General features: G+C 43.7%; 1 protein-coding gene across 10 annotated transcripts in view; it reads left to right on the top strand.

Annotated features, from left to right (window-relative positions):
• The window catches only part of CASTOR2 (cytosolic arginine sensor for mTORC1 subunit 2), a 204,269-nt gene that overhangs the window by 123,889 nt on the left and 65,677 nt on the right, over window positions 1-14,703 (top strand). For all 10 annotated transcript variants that reach the window (XM_039508281.1, XM_039508276.1, XM_039508283.1 and 7 more), the window contains one exon: window positions 4,994-5,064. In XM_039508281.1, the coding sequence (XP_039364215.1) occupies window positions 4,994-5,064 (71 nt within the window). The remainder of the gene's footprint in view (window positions 1-4,993; window positions 5,065-14,703) is intronic.

The raw sequence follows: 14,703 nt of genomic DNA, 5'->3' as shown, positions 1-14,703 counted from the left end.
TGGAAATGTGCTGAAACATGAAGAAGGCAAAAATCCAGAAGAATCCATATATGGTTTGGTTATTAGTGTACTAAAAATATTCCCTCTTAAATGTTTTCTCTCCACACTCACTTAGAGATACTGATGACCTGATGTCTCCCGTCTTCCTCTCCTTGATTGGCTTCAGTGTGATGTTTAGGGATGCTGCTATTCTTCAGTTCTTCCTGAACTGGTATAAGGTGAAAGAAAGATCCTCTGTATACATTGGGTGGAGGATGTATGATGTACAACACAGCATGTGTCACTGTGCAGGAGAGGAATCCAATGTAGGGGTCCGTTGTATCACTGATGAGTCTCAAAATGAAGCAAAGTCAGTCAGCTGAGACTTATGAGGGGTAAAAATGGTTACATTACATTCAAAATTAATGTAGATCCTAGTTGTAGAGTATCTAATTTAAGCAGAGCTTTTTGGTTTCTTTTGCCGTTGTGATGGTAAAAGTTTTCTCTGTGCAATATTTATCATGCAGAGTTTTCAATTCAGAAGTTTCCTTTTCCCTTTGTACCAGAGGAGAAGGTATCGTACCTTGAGCTTTGTGGATGTGCACCGTACACCACAAGACTAGTAATATCTTTGATAAAAGTAAAAAAAGATCCATGTTTTAATTGTGACTGCTGTATGCTGCTGACTCTTTGAGGCTTTGCTGTGAGGGGCGGGTTGGGCTTAGGATATGGTATATGGAAATGTCAGTTTGTGACTCACAGAATGAATGATGTTAGGGCCAGCGATGGTCAGGTTTCAACTAGACCCGTTCTTTGAATATCATCACTTTATTTAGACATGTGCAGAGAAAAATGGCATCTGCCATGTGTCAGTGCAATTTCGGGTGGAGCTGTCAATATTTGTGCGCTTGCATTAGAGAGAACTCAAGAGCAAAACTCCCCCAGAAAGGACTTCCACTGTAAGAAACTTTTCCTGCTTTATGACCATCTCTTCTATGTATTCAACGCGCACGTGTCAAGGAGGGCTGTGGGGTAGCAAAGCACCAGCATGTAGGACTGGCCTGTGTGGACCCTGAGGATACTCACTCAAAGTTCCCTAGTTAATGTGCTAGTCCCTGTAACAGGACTATGTTAACGTGCACTAGAGAACTTTTAGAATGTGCCAGCAGGGTCCACGCAGGCTAGTTAGCATGTGACACGCTGGCATGGCTAAAATTTATGCCCCTCTCGTGCAGGCTAAAGCACTGTGTTGAGGATCCCTAAGAAAGTTTGGAATTTGAACTTTTTTTTGGAACAGACTTTATTTTCACATAACGTTACTTGTTTGCTTTATGGCTCTTTCCTTTTTCCTCCTTTCCTCCCTCTTCTTCCCCTCCCGCCCCCACCTCATTCTCCTTTTGTCTCAGACTCTCATCACCCTGTATAGCCCTCTGCCAAGAAGTCACCAGGAGAGGTAATGTCAAGTATTGATATCACAGATATAGGGCATGGTTCTGATGATCTGCCCGGGTAGCACTGGGAGCATACCATTAATAGAGATGGAACCAAAACAAAGCAAAATTGGTCTGATCTGAATAGAGACTTGCAGGTATGTTGCCGTTTGGTCACCCGTGGCCTTAACAAAGAAGCCACCAAATTCTTCTCTTGATTTGGTGTCAGTCCAGTCGAGAAGAGAGCCATGTTGCAATTGACACCAGTTGGCAATCTCTGTGAAGGACTAAATAGAAAATGGAAACTGAATTAGTATCTTCCCATCCCAGGTCTTTTCCTCCAGATCATGGTTGAGGCACACAGGCTGGGGGAAGGCAAGGGAAGTTTGTTCTCTGCCTATGTTACCTCCATCCTGTCGATAAACAGAAAACTGATCTCCAGTCAGTTGTTCCACACATTTTATCCATTTCAAATTCATACAGTGAATATAAGCTGAACATTTATTTAAGATTTAGATGTAAAGTACTGTATGAATGAACCAAAAAAAAAAATCTATAAATCCAAGTTGCTGTAAAGTGAATCCAACAAGAACATCCCTTACCTGCAGTGTGTGTGTGTGTGTGTGTGTGTGTATGTATGTATGTGTATATATAGTACGTTGAGTGTGCATATACCCTTTCCAGTTTTGCTAGGTGGCGTCATAATGCATTGTAACTTGTTTTATGCATGGTAATAAATTTACTTGGCCAGAAATCAAAAGTTTCCTTTATAAGCAAGATTAAAAAATCCTTGTGAGACGTTAATTCATGGATAGCCAATGTTGTGTGACAACTCTTTCCCTTGGGGCAATAAATCTAGTCTGGGGTGATACAAAGGAGAGCACGAGGTCTCATAGGCAGGTTCAAGATTACTAATTATAGGGGAAACTGTTAACAGCACCTATAGTTAGGCTGTCTAACACTTTCCATTTATAAAACATTATTCTTATACTCTCTCTTTTATTAGATATTCTATCGCCTCCATTGTTGCAGTAGATAGACCTTTCAGATTTGGCAGAAGGAAAGCCCTGGGGCTAGAGAAGTGCCTTTTCTTTGTCTCTCATAATTCCTTTCAAGTTTTGCTGAGCTATTAAACTTTTGAAAATCACCATTTCCTTTCGGTTGCTTGCATTTCTCAGGAAACATTTTGGCAGCCTGTCAGAATAATCACTGACCATGAACATTCTAAGGCTGGACACCTGCCACCCAAAGCAGCAGCTGCAGATGCTCCACTGGAAATGTCCACGAATTGCCAGAGCAGCTGTTGCATGGGAAAACTGGGCCAGGTTACCCAAACAAAAACCAGCACATGCCTTCAGTGACCCATCCTTCCATCTGGGGGCACCACATGGGGAAGTGGGGAGAGAGTAGTTGGGCCTAGATCCCCCTGACCACTCAGCAACCCATCCCTATCCCGGGATAAGAGTGTCTTCTCTGATAGCTAATGTAGTTAGTCCTGCAGCTCAAGTGGTAGCAATCAGTGCTGAAGATTCATGATTCAGATCTTTGCTCATGATGGTGCAGGATGATATGGTTCTACATAAGAAAAATTTTTGTATCTTTTTCCTAGGAAATTACATACAAAAAACTATGTTAAAAGAATATTGTTGAAGAACTAGAAGTCAAGCACATGAAATTTAGAAAATGGCAGATTTAAGGTTGCTTGTGCATCCTTAACTCTATCACCTTCTACCTATGTACTATGACAGTCGTTAATTACATGATCACATACTTTTTTCCCCAAAGGGTCCCGCCTTTTCCATTGCAGATGTTGGATGACGTAGAGGGTAGAAATAACTTGGCCAAACTTAATGAACATGGTCAATCTTAAATCTAGCATTTCCTAGCTTTTGAGTATTTAACTTTGCAACCTAAACAATGTTTATAATAGGATTTTTTGTATGTAGCATGTGTATATTATGCTTAAATTGTTTAAGATTATGATGATTAAAATCTACTTGAAAAAATATAATTTGGGAACTTCAAACTAAAACATTAGTCTAGATTCTGATCTCGATTTATGCCATCCTAAAACTGGATTAACTACTTTTTTCAGTGGATAGTGAAACCAAAAGAGTTACTTGAGATTTACACTAGTGTTACTGAGATCAGAATCTGGCACTGTATTTGCCAAAGTTAGCAAAACCAGCACTCTAGTTTTTGTTAAGGCTGTATAGAATATTCCATGAGAAATTAAAATTACTCAGAATTTGCAGTATTTTTGATTACTGGCAGTGTTCACAATTATTCATACCTGGCTATATTGAAGTCTGTGAAAATATTGGGACAGTTTTTTTCATATCATAGAGCGGGTTGAAAAATGTTTTTTATTTCCATGAAAAATGCGGACCAATATTCCCCCCCCCCATATTTGGGGTCAAGAAGGAATTTTCCCCTGGGACAGATCGGCAGAGACCCTGGGGGTTTTTTCGCCTTCCTCTGCAGCATGGGGCATGGGTCACTTGCAGGTTTAAACCAGTATAAATGATGAATTCTCTGTAACTTGAGGCCTTTAACCCATGATTTGAGGACGTCAGTAACTTAGCTAGAGGAAGTGAAGTTCTGTGGCCTGCAATGTGCAAGAGGTCAGACTAGATGATCGTGATGGTCCTTTCTGACCTTAAAGTCTGAGTCTATGAGTGACAGTGTAGTGAGAGAGAATTGTATTGCTGCTCCACACTGTGATTCCTAGGGGAGATGAGCCCATATTTGAATGATGTCGCGTAATATGACGTGTTTCTGCCATTGCTGGGAAGCAACCAGATGATGTCTGGAAGCAACTCATTGAGTCTAGAGACCGTTACACGCGGGCATGTTTGTGTGTGTGTGTGTGTGTGTGTGTGAGAGAGAGAGATCTCGTTGCACGCTGTTAATTGTTTTTCATTTACGTATCCAGAATGGCAGATCCTAAAGGTCTGTTTATGACAATGTGTTTGGTGCTGCACAAAATGGAGAGGCTGTGCATCAGATGACTCGCAGAGAAGATAGGATCCTTTTGTTTGATTTAATGCTGCTGCTGTTGACTCAGCTATGCTGAGAATCACAGATGAAGAGCAAATCATCAGGAGGTCCTGGAATGAGGGAAAGGAAAGTGGCTTGGCAGATGGGGTTGCCCCACGCAGAATGCCCTCCCAATGTGGAAAAGGGTTCTGAGATGGGAGGAGAAGGAGCTGTCAGGGCATCATGAGCAGAGTGGAGAGGTTCAAAGGTCCGTTTCAGGATGTAGAACCTTGAAGGTTCAGACAAGAAATTTTGAACATGATTCCTTGGACAAGGGGGAGCCATTGGAAGGGTTTAAAGAGGGGAGTTACATAGTCAGATCAACGGACAAAGAAGATCGTTTTAGCTGCTATATCTTGGCTGGCTGATGGGTCACTCGGCAGGTAAGTGGAAGATCCAGGAATAGAGCCCCTGGCCCTATAGGCTGGGCACACTGACTCCTTACAAAGAGAACAGGCAGTTTTGTGGGTACCGTTTCAAACAAACATAAATAACTCCACTCAGTCCATTGGCTAATAGAGCTGCTGTCCTGTTCCCCTATGCAGGTGCAAGTTCTTCAGTCTCACGGAAACGCCAGAGGACTATACGATCATTGTGGATGAAGAGGGGTTTCTAGGTACGTCGCAGCACCTGCTGCTTTCTACTCCAAGCTGGGGGCAGAGGGATGCATGTTCACTGTTTTTTGTCATTCTCCTGATCAGACCATAAACTGAAATGTTTGTACAACGGTTCTGTTTGTAAATACCAGAAACACAGTTATGAAAGATGCTTTGATCATTTAAGCAGCCTGTCTCCGCTGCTCCGCTGTAAAAGACATTTAACATATGGAATGTGAATAATTTGTAATGCAAGTTGCCAACTTTTAAAAAAAGAAAAAAAAAAAGAAAAAAAGGGCAGCATATTGGAGAGCTTTTTTGAGGGAAGGGTGTTAACCAGAAAACCACCACATAGAAAGCGGTGGTGGACTTCTGGAAATGCAGCGTTCAGTCTTTTACCGACCCAGAGCACCCCCTCCTGGTGTGCCATGGCATTTCTGCCCCACTCTTTTGCTCGATTCTTCTGTTGTCTGGTACAGTGGTCGCTTGGCTCTGCAGCCAGGTCACATTCTAGTTCCACCCCTTCGGGGGTATCTGTGTCCCAAACAAATAATGTCTGACAAAACAGCGGGAATCAGCACACTGTCTTCCGCCCTTCCTGGGCTCCTCTGGAGTCTCACTCTTCTTCTAGAGCAGTGGCTCATAGGGCTCCTCCCAGGAGTAAACCAAATGAAAATGCAAATGAAGCCAATTTCCTCACCCCAGGCTTGAGCGTTTAAGGTATCCCTACAAAGTGTTTTGAGGTGAGCCACCCAAGCACGGGTTGACAGTCAGGCTAGCAGGGCTCGCATTAGCGCTGTAAAAACAACTGTGTAGCCAGTGCTCTGAAGTTGCTGCTCAGGCTGGAAGGCGGGCTCTGAAGACCACTCCTCTCCTTTGGCTTTGGAGCCCAAGCCGCAACGTCAAAGCACTGTGTACACAGCTATTTTGAGAGCGCTAGTGTGAGCCCTGCTAGCCTAAGTCTGTCAACCTGGGCTTGCTCCCGTTCGCTCCAAAATGCTGTGTAGACGTGCCCCATGTCCATATTAACTTCTCCCTCCATCTGGCTTCTCTCAGGCCCTTCCCACAGAGAGAGAACGCCGGACCCATCTCCCTCCTGGGACGACTCCTCCCAACTGCACTGACTGGATTGCTTCCTTTGAACTCCCTGAGCCCGAGGCATCCTGCAGGTGTAACAAGGCGGAGCCAATGCAGCTCTCAGGCTTTAGTTAACCCTGCCTCGATTGATATGGGGTTTATACACCTCATCACAGAAGACTAGTTACCTGCATGTTACCTACTGAACTAGTTCATCATCAGCTCCCCATGAGCATATCTGATCTTGCGCCTCCTTATTGTCTTGAGCCCTCCCATCAAAAGAAGTACTCGAAGATAAATATTTTATAGCCTCCACACCTATAAAAAGCCAATAGCTAGTTAACTCCTCATCCAACCCTTGCAATCATGTCACCTTCTCCATCTCTGCCATCCATAATACACACGCTACCTCCTTCCACACAAAATGTGCTGCCTTCCACCTGACTATGTGCACTGGGCAGAAGTGGATGTTTTCTCACTGGAATGTTTCATCAACCTTGTGTTGCCAAAAGTGTGTTTGTGAGCTGCTGTAGTTTGTTTTAAGCCTGTGGTGTTGGACAGTTGCTTAATGGAGGGAACGGTTTGGCTTTGTAAGTGGAAATAATTTGTAATGGTGTTTATCATTTTGAGACGTTTTTATTTGCAGCAGTGTTATTTAGGTGATAGAATGAGGAAGTGTAGCACTGCTATTATTAATATTTTTAACAGCTGCTCTTTGTGGTTGCACTTAAAGGTTACACAATTTGCAAGTTTGAAGACAAAATTCAGTCATTAAAGTCTGAAACAGGAATTTATTCTCTATAAAACTTATAACTATGGAGTTGCTTCAAATGCCGCCATAATATTTAGGTTTTTTGGTGAGTGCTTATGGCTTAAGAATCAAAGCATTAGGAGGAAAAATTAAATTGCATGCCATTGTTATTAGTGGTAGATTAATAATGTGTAGCAAATGATTATTTCTGTGAATTATACCCTTTTTATAAAAGCAGTCACGAACAGGTCACAGTTTTCTTGATTGTAAATTGTTGGTTTAAATAATTTCATTAAGTATTCCCTGGTCTGTAAAGTGTTCATGAGAGATGTTGGTTTTGATGGAAGATGCAGGTCACACGGTACTGTTCTGTTCCCTGATAGGAAGAATGTAACACCTCTGTTTGTGTTTCTAGAGCAGATGTTCACTGTAACTGATTCAGAACGTGTTTCCTATGAATGTTCTGTAGTGTTTGTATTGTCGTGACCCCCAACTGAGATTTAACCCTCAGCAGAGTAGCATATAGTCCTTGTCCCTGAGAAACAGTGTTGCCCCAGGACACCTCGGTGAGTCAGACAGTGCCACCACATTCAAGTAGCAGTTCTTTCTGATATGATGATTTGGACTTAATTTCCCCTTTGCAGGCATATTGCTGCTTTCCTGGTTTCCATACATGTGCATATCTGCTGATGACTGTCCTACTAACACTGCATCCTCTATAATGTTTTGGGTTCAATGACAATGGATTAAGTGGTGGTGGTGGTATCAAGAGGATAATTATAATGGCATTTTAGCCTAGACAATCTTGCATGCATCCATCCATCCACACATACATTTACTCTTTCTCTATATTTGAATATGTTGTCTGTGGCTAGCTTCTCCAAGCAAGTGGGTAACTGCATTCCGTATCAGCTATTGCATCTAAATGGTATTTAAGGAGAGTCATAATGCAATAATCCACAAAGCGTGACTCACTCCCAGGCAAATTGCTGTGGATGTGTAACCAGTCGGAGACTGAGGAAAGGTGTTTTGGCCTCTGATCGCCCCTGCAATTCCAGAAGCAACTGTGAATGTGAAAGTATCCCCACCCTACAGTCTGTTGGATGAAGGGGGAGACAAATGCCCTAATTTCTTCCTGCGTTACTCACAAGATCTGTCCCCCAGCTTGTTAATATCACCTCTGTCTTGTCTGAACTGAGTTCAAATACTTTGTCCTCAACCAGATTCCAATCTCAGCCAGGCTCTGTGACAACAAAGACACTGCACCATCTGGGCCTGATGAAAATGAGACCAAGCTGCAGGTAGTCATTGTATGGATGGCAATTCAGGCTGAACCGGGTCTCTTCCCCCATCAAACACACAGAAAACAGGAGGGATGATGAAACAGAGCCTCGCAAAACCCAGTGGGACAGAACTCACCTTCTGCATCTCTGAGAGGAATGAAAGGGAAGCACTCCAAAGTGAGACTGCCTATCTCAACCGGGGACTGGCTGCCAGTTACTAAAAACAGGATCGGCAACAGTATCCAGGGCTACTGACAGCTTGGCTGAATCGCGGCTATGCCTAGCTAGTAATTGTCTATATGCTGTCAAAAGTCTGCACGTTTCTGGCCAGTTCTCAACCCAGCACACAAACACACTGGGCTAGTGCCTGAAACTCAGGCCTCCTTCCTGAGGTTTTCCCATTATGCTCAAGGAATAACAATAAAATCTCAACCTAAGTTTTTCCTCTTGAGCTTACCTCTTTTACCATTGTCCCAGCTGGGTCCCGTCCTTGCTCCCAGTTCCCTTGGTCAGTTTCAAAGCCTTTAATGTATCTGGGTTGGGGCCAGTAGCACTTACCTAGGATGGCTGTGAGGTTAAGCTGGCAGAAGGGCTCTACTTTTCTTCGCAGGGTCTTAGTGCTGCACTAATGCAGCCTGATCAAAGATACGTGAGGACTTCAGTTTGTCTCACCATCACCTTCAAAGGGAAGATCAAAGGCTAAAGACTTGTTTGTTTGTTTTTTGAATAGGGGCCTAACTTTCATTCATCTGGGAGATGCTTGCACCCTACCTTCCTGTAGGGGGGCATTAATAGTCTCAGCCTAAAATGGGCCTGCTACACCTCATTTTGATTTAAGTAGCTGTGAGGTGCCTGGATCCAACTCAAAGTTGATAGGTGGAATCTTTTCCCTTGGTGAGCAGTGCTGGCAGGAACTCCCCAAAGAGGAGACTCACGGGTTCTTTCCAGACATGTACCAACCTGCCACCAATCCCTGCTGCTGTTCTCAACAAAGTGGGAGATCTGACTCTCTGTCAACTGCCCTGGGCGAGACTTTGCAGATGCAACAGCAAGGAGGATGTCCTATCACCCAACACCCTTTTGAGCCATCCAGACCTCTTCCACTGCTAACAGCAATCAAGAAAAAATTAGGCTGGAAAAATATTAGCAGTTTCAGCTATGCTTTAGGTTGAGATTTTTGTAGGCTGTCATGTTTGTTAGCACTCCACACTTAATGATGTGCTATAATCACTGTTAACTGCTCTGACTAAAAAAGGCATCTCAGGAGTTCATTTGCCTGGGAGAAAGGCAGGCTAGTAAAGATGTCGTGGTCATCTCTCCACCTCAGAAAATGACTGCCATTCAAAGCCCTAACCTCCTTAAGCATTCATTGTGATGGAATGAATCCGCTGTAGCCTACTTCTTAGCTTTAATTCCCTGGTGGTGGCGTGGGGGTGTTATAAACACTGATCCTGATTGGTTCCAGTGGTGGTTTCTTGGGTGGTTTCTTTTTACTGGGGAAAGTCCTTGCACTAGACTGGTAATGCAGGGAGCTAATGCAGAGAAAACTCTGTGCCCGAGTTGCTGCTGAGTCATATTAGCAAAAAGAGTTTGGTCATGAGCTTGTCCTGTGTGAAAACAGGTTGACTGAGTATGTCAGGGGCTGGAGCGCTTGAATAAGTATTGTGAAATCCTCATGCACGTCACCTACAGCATATTCAGCACATGGCAGAAGAGGAGGTGCTATGCTTGGGAATATACGTACACCATTACTGTGCTTTGCATTTTTGTAAAGGTTTGGCTGGAAGCTTCCTGAGGTTGGTACAAATTCCTATCTCCCTCAAACATGCACACTAAGGCCAGATTCTCCACTGCAGCTTCATCTCCAATGGAGCTGCACAGATCTACAGCAGCTGAGTGTGTAGCCAATGCTGTCTTTACATCTTTGTTTTTTTCTTCAAGCATTTTAGCTTTCATGTTCTCTAAAAGGGAAACAAAAACTGCACATCTGGAGGTAGCAGCACTCTTTGACATCCTGAGTAATGCATCCTGGGAATGAGTTGCTAATGTGTTCTTGTCCCGGAGATACCATCAAAATAAAATAATGGTGGTTTTGGTTGGGTCGGGGTCGGGGGGGAGGCTGTTTTTCCTGAAATGGAATTTCCAGTCAGCATCCATGCTGCAGCTTTTAGACAGCCTATCTGCTTTTTACTTCTCCATATCTAATACCAGCTGGCTTGTCTGCAGTCCTGTTCATCCTTTTTCACTTGGGGGTCCACTACTAGGTTTAGTGATGGTTCTCCTTGGGTAGCTTTGTGAAATGCCATCCATCTAGCCTCCAGTTTGACAATGCTCCTTTATCATTGCACAGCATGACATGAAATGAAGACCTGAGTCACTACCTGATCTGCCTTCTCTCCTAGATGCTTGAGCATAACTAAAGAATGGCAGTAACTGACAGGGCCTGTATAACTAGAAGCCACGGTATGGAGAAGAGAGGATCTAAAGTTTCTCCCTGTTGCATTTCTTCATGGAGGGTTTCTCTCAGTTCTCTTTAGGTCCAAATATCTCTCTGACTTCCCCCTTCACGCTGACAAGGAGAAGGGATGGCATGTGGCCAGTCAGTTCTACAAGGAACTAACTTTTGCTGGCCCTTCCCAACAATTTTGACAGTGGTACTTATAGGGTCAGTATGGTGATCACTCACACATTTCCAGAATACCGGACATTTGGTACTTCCAGGAATGGTGTGGGCCCACGTACGGTTTTGTCACAGTACTATATGGAGGAACAAACCACTGGAAAAGAGGGCTGTCCAGCTGAAAACCATACAAAGGACCTGCCTAAGAATCAGAGGAACTGGTATATAACTTCCCACTAGGTGGTGGATTTTACATCATATCGTCTATTGGTTTTCAACCTTTTTTGACTTGCAGACTCCTAAAAAATTTCAAATGGAGGTGCAGACCTATTTGGAAATCTTAGGCATAGTCTGTGGACCCCATGGGTCTGTGGACCCCAGGTGGAATACCACTGGTATAGTCACCTTGACATAAAGCCTGTCTGCATATAGGCCACACGTGCCACCTGGACTTTCACCACAAGTGGAATGGACAAGATTCCTTCTGAGGGCTTGTTAGCATCACTGTGTAATTTGGGTGGAATGATCGTGATGATGCAAAGCTGCTTTGGCCCAGTGGATAGCATATGAGACTGGGAGATGGGAGACCTGGGTTATACCCCCTGCCTCCAACTTAGCCTTGATATGTGATCTTGAACAGGACACTTAACCTTCCCTTGCATCACGTTCGCTCAACACCTGTATCAACAGGGACTGTGATGGTCGATCACCTGAGTGGCGCAGTTTGAGATCTGGAGAACCACGCTCATCATTTTCATGATGAGATGCTGTTTCCACAGCAAAGGTGGAAGGCCTTTGAGTGTGATCCTCACCTGCTGAAGTGATGGGCGGTGGCTTTGACCTCGAGGGAGTGTTGCAGGTGGGGGTGAGAATTAAAGCAAAGAGCTGGTGCGGGGAGTTGCTCGTAGCTCACCAGAGGTGAAGGGTAATAGTGAATGCCAATTTGGGGTCAGTTCATGTGTTCCTGGGCACTAGACTCAGACCACCAAACTCATTTCATGTAGGTCACTAAAGGATAATCCTCTGCTGGCCTGGTCTGGATTTGAACAAGAGAGGGAAAAGGGTCTCGTGGTTGAGACACTGGATTGGGACTGGGAAGATCTGAGTTCAGTTCCTGGCTCTTCCCCCAGGTTTTCTGTGTGACCTTGGGGAAATCAGTTAATCTCCCCTATACCTTATTTTCCCAGCTGAAATGGAGATGATGATCCTCATTTTCTCCCTCCCTTTTCCTGCCATGTTGAGATAGTAAACTCTTCAGGGCAGGTCTCTCACTGTGTTTGTACAGCACCTGACACAGTGGGATCCCAGTCTCAGTTAGAGCCTTGAGGCACTACCATAGTACAAGTTAAAACAATCCAATAACATAACAGCTATAAAGCTGGTGGTTGAAAAATCCTACAAATTTTGGAGATGTGGGGGGGCGGAAGTGTTTTTGACATTCACAAGTCCCAATACATGTCCTCAATATGGAAGTCACTCTACCTGGTTACCAGTTCTCTTCAGACATACTCTGTCCCAGGTGACCTTGGAGTCATGGTCTGTCTGTTTTTTCTATTTTGCTTCCAGTGGCTAATTCAGTAACAGAAAAACATTGTGTTGCTTTCACATCCTTTCCAGTCCACTAGTAGAAAATGGACAGAAAGCCAGGCCTGTAAATTAGTACAAGCAGTAAGCATTATTAGTTCAGTTTATATTGTAAAAAAAAAAATCTTCACAAGGGGGAAACAAGCTAGTAGATGAAGAGATTTAAAAAAAATCTATCTTTTTTTTCTTCCTTTTTTTTTTGCCTGGTAACTAGCCCTTTGTATCTCAGACACAGTTGCTTAATTTGCCACCTGACATTTCTAACCACGAATTCCTTTCCCTGTTCACCACAGTCTGGCCATTAGGAGTGTCTGTAAATTGCTAGGCAGAATATATTTTCTCACTTACACACTCTATCTCCCTGGTCTTTTCACTGACCTAACGTGTGTGTGTGTGTACTTTTGAAATGATGTGGTGGTAATGGTATAAATGCAAATTAAACATGTTGGGAACTGACAAGTGACTACTCAGAAATGTTTGTTTGTCTGGAAAGTACTTTCCTCCCCCTGATATTTGTATGTGTTCTGCAGGAGGCATCATGATCTAGCAGTTAAAGCCCAGTGGCGAATCAGGATAATATGGATTACATTTTGTCCTGTGTCACCTTGGGAGGAGACTTAACTTCACCCTTCCTCAATTTATCCTGCCTGTAAAACTGAGATAAACTATCCTACCTCACAGTGGGGTTGTGGTGTTTAATTAATGTTTGCCAAGATTATTTATTATGCCTGTTACCTTCCTCATAAAGTCTTTTTACCCATTTCCGCTCCTTCCCCCTATTTAAAGAAATACTGTACAAATAATAGATATTTTCACTGTTTCCTCCAGAAGATGGGTGTGTGCTGATATCTATTTTTATTTCCCAACCCCAGTGAGAAAGCCAGAGGTCTCTTCCTGAAGCACTTGGCTGGCCATGACTTCCTCCAAATCTCTGCAGTTTCCATACTCTTTCCAAAGCTTAAGATAAATAGATGCCATGTGTATCTGTTCATCTATTCACTCTTAGGAATGAAGGACTTTAAAAAAGTTGTTAGAACTGAAATGGTGGAATGATTCATTGGGAATTTAGATAAGTTTCTGGGAGAGAAAAAGAGAGAGAGAATCCTGCATGTTTACCTAGTTAGGGTAGTGGTTGGCCATTTGTGTGCTGCTCCATTGGTGGATTTTTCTAGGCTGGGATTTAGAGGAGAGTGGATCCTTTTGTTTATATTTGCCATCAGTAAAGAGGCTATGGCTCGCCAGCCTGCCAGCCTGATGGAAATGAGTCAGTCTAAGAGGATTATACACTTGATGACTAGGAAAGGAAGCAGGTAGTGTTTTAAAGACCTTTTGTAATATCTGTCTCCATTGTGTATTTATATGGCCCCCATTACTTTGGTATCCGAGTGCCTTACAATCTTTAATTAACCACTCTTCCTTGAATGTTCTCTTGCGACATTTAATAACTCCTCATGATTAGTGAGCTGTTCCACCTTGTCTTTAGCTGTGACACTCAAGTACATGTAAAGCTTGTCTCTCTCACCCACAGAAGTTGGTCCAGTAAAAGATTTATTACCTCACCCACCTTCTGTCACAGTCTTTATTATATTTATCCTGGCAGCATCCCTGTGAGGCAGAGCAGTGGCATTATCCCCATTTTACAGAGGGGTGCTGAAGCACACAGACATAGGTGCAGGAACTAGGGGTTGCCACACCCCCTGGCTTGGACTGGTTTCCATCACATAGAGTGTTTACAGTTTGGTTCAGTGCTCTCAGCACTCCCATTGTACTGATTGCTCCAGCACACCTGCACACAGAGGCTAAGTGACTTGCCCGAAATCACACAGGAAGCTGGTGTGAGAATTACATTTCGGTCTCCGAAGTATTGAGCTAGTCACATAACTGCTAGAGCATCCTTCTGCCAAAGGGCGGATTTGCAAGAGGCTCTGCTGTCTGCCCTCTTGCACAGACGGGGTTGTGTGACTGTGGCAATTGCTCTATGGAAGTTGAGGGCACTCAGCACCTTCCCTAATTTTATTTACTGGCCTGTTCTTTAGGACAGCAGTCTTGGATATGAAGGGGGCTTCCAGGTCTTGGGCTTGCTAAGGATCAGCATGCTGTTGTGAAAGTGACAAAAACCATCTGCTGCTGGCAGACTTGGTAACCCTCATAGGCCAGTCCTCCCTTCTGTCTGCAGCTAGCCAGACCCTAGCAGCACCTGCATTTCCGGAATTTCTGAGGCGATAAAACTCAGCACATTCATGCACAGTTTTATCCTCAACTTCCGCTGACTTTCTTGCTGCAGTGAGGTCTCTTTTTCAGCACTTTTTGTCAGCCTAGAGTTTGCCTTTCCCTTTCGTGTGAC

The sequence above is a fragment of the Mauremys reevesii genome, linkage group 20 (assembly GCF_016161935.1).
Source record: "Mauremys reevesii isolate NIE-2019 linkage group 20, ASM1616193v1, whole genome shotgun sequence".
Taxonomy (NCBI): Eukaryota; Metazoa; Chordata; order Testudines; family Geoemydidae; genus Mauremys; species Mauremys reevesii.
The sequence above is the reverse complement of the archived record's forward strand: the minus strand, read 5'-3'. Positions and strand labels throughout refer to the sequence as shown.